The sequence below is a fragment of the Drosophila sulfurigaster genome, chromosome 3, assembly GCF_023558435.1.
Source record: "Drosophila sulfurigaster albostrigata strain 15112-1811.04 chromosome 3, ASM2355843v2, whole genome shotgun sequence".
Classification (NCBI taxonomy): domain Eukaryota; kingdom Metazoa; phylum Arthropoda; class Insecta; order Diptera; family Drosophilidae; genus Drosophila; species Drosophila sulfurigaster.
The window spans coordinates 6,977,467-6,985,752 of NC_084883.1; the positions used below are offsets into that span (position 1 = coordinate 6,977,467).

General features: G+C 38.7%; 1 protein-coding gene across 1 annotated transcript in view; it reads left to right on the forward strand.

Moving 5' to 3' along the window:
- Nucleotides 1-3,619, forward strand: part of LOC133846436 (protein unzipped) — a 31,857-nt gene extending 28,238 nt beyond the window's left edge. Inside the window, exons 4-6 of the mRNA XM_062281418.1 lie at nucleotides 1,465-2,236; nucleotides 2,306-2,652; nucleotides 2,713-3,619. Coding sequence (XP_062137402.1) covers nucleotides 1,498-2,236; nucleotides 2,306-2,652; nucleotides 2,713-3,108 — 1,482 coding nt within the window. The 5' untranslated portion in view covers nucleotides 1,465-1,497 and the 3' untranslated portion in view covers nucleotides 3,109-3,619. The remainder of the gene's footprint in view (nucleotides 1-1,464; nucleotides 2,237-2,305; nucleotides 2,653-2,712) is intronic.
- The last annotated feature ends 4,667 nt before the right edge of the window (nucleotides 3,620-8,286 follow it).

Sequence of the window (8,286 nt, forward strand, 5' to 3'; positions counted from 1 at the left end):
AATGTCTCTGTTAGCGAACTTCAAGTCAAAATAAATGTAGATACATTTGAAAAGTATCTTGTAATCGCTGTAATCCTTTCAGGTCTGAAGCAACAGCATCGCCATCCATCACTTGCTGCAACAATCGCTGCAGCAACCGGCAGCACTTCACACACACACTCGAGTTGTGTGAATTATTTAAATTTTTGACTCACGTCACTTGAACTCAACGCCCCTCGCTTTTCGAGGCACTCGAAAGTTGCATGCCCGACGTTGGCTTTAGAAACACTATCACAATAACACATCATTTGTCAGGCAAACAAATGATGTTGCATGTAACCTTATCATCTCATATCCGTTGCAGACAGCGGCTACAATGACAGTGAGCGGACACTACAACACAGAGGGGTGAGAGAGAAAGGGGGGCACAAAGCGAGGTACAGCACACCTAAGGTCAAGCGCTAAGGTTAGACGATGCCTTGCAGAGAAAGCCAGCACACAATGCAGAGTGTCGAAAAGGGGGCGTGACGAAGACGGAGCGAAGAGTTCTGGTGGACACTGACAGGATGCAAGCCATTCACAATGGCTGCTAATGAATAAACATGGTGTCGTGTCAACTTCCGGAACAGCATTTCCCTATACCCTGTATCGATAGAATGTGTAAATATGCATAGAACGATGTGCAGGGTGGTTACAAGTCCACAACTTTGGCTAAAATGCTTGCCATGTTACGTATACGCTCCATGTGTCAGTTGCCGATGAAGTTGCGCAAACAAGTGACAAATTTATTGGTAGGACAGCACAAAGTCCCCTTGCGAGCACAACAATGTCTCGACTCATGTACTGTGTCCCTGACTAAGGTCTGAAGTGGTCTGTGCTGGTTCTGTCGCTGACATTGACGCGTCTAATGATCAGAGATGTCTGCCGGACGTGGTCAACCCGCTGCACAAGCAAATAAGTTTGGTGTTTGTTGTAAAATGCTAAGTGAATTGTTTTTCGCTTCACAATGTGGTTCCGTTACATCTTTGCCGACCATTGTTTATCCCATTTAAGCTTCGAATGTGGACGCTCGATAAAGGCAAAAAAATGTTTGCCAATGGCGTTGGAGTCGTCCAAGCGAACTTCCGACATGGTTTTCGGTCTAGTTGGATTAATTTCTTGGTGCGAGACAGTATGTGTTGGCTTTGCTGATTGCCATTGGCACTTGCTCGCATTGTAGTTAACTAAAAGCCATATCAACGGGTTGAGAAAGTCTATTAAGGATGGCAAGCTAAGATAATCGGACAGTTACGTCAATACTATTAATAAAAGCTTTGACTAATGATTAAGTTAGACTTTTACCATAGCTTAGAAGAGAAAGGTTAAATAAAACAGCTAAAAACTGACTACGAACAGCAAGGAAAATAGTTACATTCAACATAAATTGTTAAACCAGAATGAAATGTTATGTTTACTTATTACATTTTTGTATTTCCTTTTTTGCAGAACTCTCATCAAACCACAGTGGGCCTAAACACAATGAGCAGAACCAAAAACCAAACGAAACGAAGTACAATCAGCAGAATGACCTCCCGCTCCAATACTGCAATTGTAGGATGTCTTCTGACATTATTGCATTTAATCACACCCATGCAGTGTCTCACGCATTCGGTGTTCACGTTCACGAATGCTTCGACATCCTTTGGCCAACTTGTCACCTCCAGCACCTTAGTGTGGGAGACCTATGAGGATCCCAAGCAGCTGCAATTTGCCGTCGAGGGTGGCAAATTCATATCGGAGGATGAGCATTATCCCATTTACGTTTGCCGTGTGGTCATCGATGGCGTGCCCACATCTGGTCACACCGAGAAAGTACAACAGAAGCATGTGTGTGTGGCAGCTCTCGCCAAGCGCAGTGTCAACCAACATTTCGATGTGCTGATGAATAAGGGACATCTCGGCAAGATCGCTTGGAAGCCGTGGCGAAAGTTCAATGTGGGCATTCCTGTGGGTGCCATTCGCGTGGGTGACGACACCTATGTTGCACGCCACCGGGCACAGCATGACGCCAACGCTGGAGCACAACACGGGGCTGATTACTATCTGGGCCGCTTGGAGCAGGTGGGTCTTGGCAAAATCAAGGTTGTGGAGAACGGAATGGAGAAGTACTACGATGATGGTGAACTTCTCATTGAAACGGAACCCTTCCGCTACGAGCTGCGTGACATCAAGTTGGATGGCGGTCGCATCACTATGCGCGAAAATTCCACCGAATTGGGTAAGTGAACACATCGTACTTATGACAATTTGTATGCTAATTAATGTTTACGTTGAATTGTCCATATAGCTACTGGCAAACTAGAAAATCGCGGTGACACCTACGACACCGTGGAGATGGTGATGAGCTACAGCTTTGACTACATGCAGTACTGGGGAGCCCATGACGGTGTCGCCAAGGGCTTGCCTACTAAGATCTTTGAAAAGAATGTTGACACTCCAGCGGAGATCAACTGGGCCCTGAAGCATGGCGAGAAACGGCGGGAAAATAAAGCCGTATACTCCAAACTCTGGCCGGGAACAGCCATTAATGTGACCCTGCGTGGCAACTACGTGACTCTAGATTCGCCCTATTCTGCCAAACTCTCTGCCTTCTACTATGACAGCGAGAGCGTCTCACGTTTGATCAACGCTGAGGTAAGCTAGTCGTATTCTATTAAAGCGAAAACTAAATTAATTCGTATATTTATTTTGCAGGTGCGTAAGAGCTACTTGAAGGATGTGAAGATGGAGTTCAGTCCAGTGTATTGGATTGAAAATGGCACCGTGGTGCCGACAACAACCACTACATCGACAACGTCAACGACGACACACGCAACTACAACCATCAACAACGAACCTACGCCCATCAATGAACCACCGAAAGTGCGTATTGAGCACATGGGCGTGAAGCATTCCGGACCGGACTCGCTGGAAAAAACGTTAAATGATGCCAACAACGAAGTCAACTCAAATGATGCGCCCGAAAACATGTCCTCAAAGGATGCAGCGTTAGCCGGCATTGGTGTGAGCGGTCAATCGGGAGCTACAACAATCACCGCAGCAACAGGAGCTCTATTCACGTATCTAATTGTGACGCTAATAAATCTGTAGATGGGAATCATGCCAGGCCTTAAGAGGGCTGAGACAAGAAGGTCTCCCTATTAGCATAGCGTTTAATTGTTGTTGTTGTACCTGTTGTACCCGTCTTTGAGAGCATGTCGTGAGATGCGAATAGAAACCGAAACAGAAAGATAGACAGACATGGAATAGATATAGAATGGCATGAAATGAAACCGGATCGAGGTTTGTGTGGCTCCAGTGTGTGGGTGCGTGGTTCAATAGATGTATGAGGCGAAGAAGAAAAGTTGATATTTTTATACTTCTCCCATGACTGCTTCTTCATCTATATAAAGCATATAACGTACGTAGCGAACAAATTGAATTTTAAGCAACATAAAACATTCCTAACTAGCCCTCACAAATGAAAAATGAATCAAAAAAATATACATATAAATATATATATATATTTCCATATATATCTTTAACAAAAAAAAAAAAAATATTTACATTTTGTAAGCAGATTTGTTTTAATATTTGCTTCGTCTTTTAGTTTATTAAGAGAGCGCAAAATGAATTCACAATAAACTGTAGGAAAATAATTAATTGAATGATCTGGCGATGATGATAATAAAAAAGTAGGGCTAAAGAATGTGTGTACATGCGTTATATAGCGTACGTTCAATGATAAAATGATGTATATGTATGTCTAAAATGTAAAATCTATGTAAAACATAAGTATCTATGTATAAAATAAGTCAAACACTCCAAATATATGTAAATTAGTTACTATTTTCATTTCCACCACTAACTTTAAATATACTTTGCTCTACTTTTCTGTCTCCTGTCTTTCTATAAGTTAAATTTTATGTTTTTTTCCAATTCTGTGTTGAGATATGATAAACGAAGAAGAATCTCTAACTTATAATTTCGTAAAAACTGAAATCAAATAAAGCTTGTAAATTAAAATTGATCGATTTTCAGTGTGGATTACCTTATCATTTATAATTGGCGAACTGGAACTCTTGATATTATTTACTGTCTTTCGATATATACTGTATACGATCTTTCTAGATTTCTATATCAACAGCTGAGACTTGTTGTTTAATTAGCATTGATTATAAAAAACAGCAAACAAGTTTCAAAAAGCTGTTCAAATTGTAGTTAGTATGTATAATATGTTATGGTATCAAAATGCTTTCATATTTGCGAGATAAACAAATGCTGTGTTTTCTCATCTTGGTATTCAAAAGCTTGTATTGACGGATGGTTGAATTTATTTAACATGCTGACAAATATCTTAACTGAAAAGCTGAGTTCAGAATATGAGACAGCAACAGAGGAACATAAAATATATAATATTTATTGACAGAACATGCATTAACTTACTATATATATTTCAACACTCTATGCATTTCTTAAGACTTTACGTACTATGTGTATACGCCTTGAAACGGTTACCCAATGTCATAAAAGTCGCCTTTAATTAATTCTATAAAATATGCCCGACACATCGCGCTATTAGCCTCACGTTTAATGTCCAATTACATCTCATGTGACACCTGCAATTCTTTTCAGTTTATTTGATTTCGATTTTGACTTACGAATATGTGCGGTGGCAGCCAATTACAGAAAACGGTAGACAGTTAGACAGCTAAACAATAGAGCAGCGAAAGCCAGATGAGGTCTGTCAGATAATTTCCCGTCTATTACTCATACTCAGTATAGACCGAGTTGCCACCAGCTCTGGGCGGGTTCGGCAAAAATAAAAAAAGAGTATAGAGATCACAGACCGGCTGTTAGAGCCAGCTAATTAACAACACGCAGACTGAAGTTGTTTATTTTATATTTCTGTATATATTATGCGATCGTTGTTGTTATTCTCATTGTTAATTTAAATAACAAATTAGCAATGGAACTGCCATGCAGTCTGCTGGGTCCTCGATTATAATGCAAAACACGTCGGCACTGCTTGCTTTAGCTGTGATAATGATGTATGCGACTCGACGAGTTTTTGGCGTACACGTACTTATCGCAGCCACTGCCACGATTTTTATTACACATCAATTCGAATGCTGTTGGTTCTGGTCTTTTTGCTGCCATAGCCACCAAACACAATAGCGGCCAGAAAGCGGTTTTATTTTATGATTTAAAATTCGAATTTTTGCATTAGAATTATTTTCTATGTAGTAGAGTAAACGTGTGTGTTATATTTTTAAAGCGTGACCTCACCTAGGCGATTTCAAAACGAGTTTTCATCTGATGCCTATTGAACTAGTGATGTTGTTATTATAGGGGGCGTACACAATGGGGAGGGCTGCTCCAAAGTGCTATGAATATGAACCGAGTACGTTTCACGTTTACGCTATAGGTTTCTTGTTAAAGTGCTGGCCAATTTTCGAGGCGGCAACAAGTCTTCCAAAATTGATTAACCTGTGAACTCAAGTGGGCATTTGTGTATGCTATATGTATATTAAAATATACTTTTAAAATTCAATTAATTACATTTCGTATAATCCTCATGAAGGGTCTCTGTCGATAGTGTTGTTAGAATTTTTATACTCATAACATAACTTTGTGCCTACACGAAATATATGTTACAGGCAGAAAAAGGTAAAACACGGCGCTTCTGTCGGTTGACTGTGGTATATTTTGTAATTTATAGTATATAATGGTATATCAGATATACCAGATATGTAGCATTGGGAAGTCAGTATTTCCTGTGTTGTTTTGATTTTATTGAAAATGAGTAGCTAGTATCTCACAATCGAGCACAATTGGCTGTAGCTTTATTACTTGCATTTAATATGCAACTATGAACAAAATGAGAATAGTATTTTCCCACATATGAATTGAATTGTGTGTGTTATATTTGAAATTAATTTACTGCTCCAATTATTTTTATTTTTTGACTAATTTATTAATTTGATTAATTCTCTTATTAAATGCATGTAAAATTCTTTCTTTACTACTTCAATCATGCAACTCACCTTTCGCACTCATTTTGAAATTTAGCATTTTGTTTAAAAGTATTTGTGGTTTGCTACGATGAAAACGGTTTGTGAGAAGGCGTTCTATTTAAAATTAAAAACTTTTTGTTTGTTGTGGAACTCTCATTAAATATTTGCCTTGGTTTAATATAAAATTGACTTCAATGGCAAATGTTTTTAGAACACTTTATCGCCGCAAATAATCAGCCTGCATATTTTATGCGCCCAGTTGACGATGCTGCTGAGGATGAGGTGAAATCATCCTGGACAGCAGACTGTGCCGCTGTGCTCTGCTGGCGTTGGCGCTGTACTAACCGAATTTTATGCTTGGCTACGTTGAAACAATTGCCTTCGCTCCCGCACCGCCGCAAAAAGCAGTTGCACCGACCGGCAAACCACCTGCAACCCCTTCGCATGAATTTCTATTTGACGTGCGTTAACTGAATTTAGTTTAGTCCCGGCCGGTTTTCAGCTTCGTGGCCTCTTGCATATCGGCGTGCAATCTGAAATCTGCATTGAGGCGTGACGAGAGCCCGCGGTTGCCTGCTGGCCCCTCATAGTGTGAGTATGTGAGGTGCGAGGGTGTGTTAGTGTCTGTGTGTTTGTATTTCTCAATATGAACCTAAGGTGCACTTTGTGCAATTTACGCGCAGCTCCGCTGACGTTGTGTTTACGCTTCATAATTTTTTTTAAGTATTTGCATTAACATTCTGTATCCTTTGCATTACAGAAGCAGGGGGAAACGATACGAGTGCATAACATATGGCGTGAAACTCGCTTATATTGGTTAAGAAATTTATTTCTTTTGGGATTACGTTGACTATTGACTGTTTCACCTTTACTCCCGTCATATGTGTAATTAACCTATAGAAAAGTAAATCGATTTAACTATATTATAAACAGGACATTTAATGAGGAAGTTTCAGGAAAAGTTTAAAGGTGTTTAAACGGAATCATCAGCATTCTCTTCAGCATCATCAGCAACATCGGCGTTATCGCTGTCTCCAGAGCTTTCGAAGTTAGATGAGCCACCCTCTGAATCGCCTTGGGAGCCACTTTCCTGATCTTGCTGATCATCTTGCTCTTGTTGATCTTGCTGATCTTGTTGATCTTGCTGATCGCCTTGAGATAGTTCAATGTTATCCTGCTCTTCCTGCTGTCCCTGAGCAGCAGCCACAGCAACCAATCCAATCAATACAATCACGATGTAGAAACGCATTTTGTTTTTTTGTTAATGTTACTTTGCAAAGAAGTAATTTAAACTGTTTTTAATTATCGAGATCACTCCAGCTTATATAGGCGTGACTTTTATTCGAAAATCCCCAACAGCTGTAGGCCGAAAACGTTTGTATCTTTATTTGATTTGCCCTAATGCATGTGGTGAGAATAATTGATGGTAGTTCAGCTGTTCGCACATTGTTTTCTTATTTAGATTTCTCAGTATTTATTTTACATGTGACGACATAAAAATAAATTACGTCAATGATATTTAAAAAATGCGTAAAATAAAAATAAAGCTCAAAGCCCTTACAATACAAATTTGAATGTTAATACTTCCCTATTAATTAATAAAAATCATTTTCAGTAATTCATATACGTTTTAATTGAATTTGTTAAATAATGCGAATAATGCAATAACCGAATGAAATTATGTTTAAAAATAATCGAAAGAAAAATATGAGGTCAAAATATTAATCAAAGTGAATTTAAGGATATTCTTGAAATAAAATATATATATAATTATTTTTATCTATTGTAACTTAAAGATTCACAAATCAATATTAAAAATTAATTAATTTTAAAATATTAAAATTATTTTGACTTTCATTGCACATGGGAATAGAGTATTGAATTACGATTTGGAATTTAAATCCAGTTGAAAAGTGTCACGTATAATTTCGAGAAAATTTTATGACTGCCTTATGAAAATGGAGAAAGCTTGGCGGTATATCAATGCTTTTGAAAAATCGCATTTCTCATTTAATTGAGTGCTGAGCGTTGCGCAAGTGCTGTAACTGGCTGGATAACAAACGGGTCCTTAGAGAGCCTTGGGCATATGGATAAATAGGCACGCAAGAGAATTGACATTTAACTCTCTTTAACCGAAGGCAAAGAGTCACTCGCACAGTTGGTCAAAATGGAAAATATAATGCGAAAATGTAAAATATTTTTTGAATTACGATTTAAAGGAAGGTAATGCATAAGGGGTTTACTATATTGTCGTGAATCACCTATGAATATA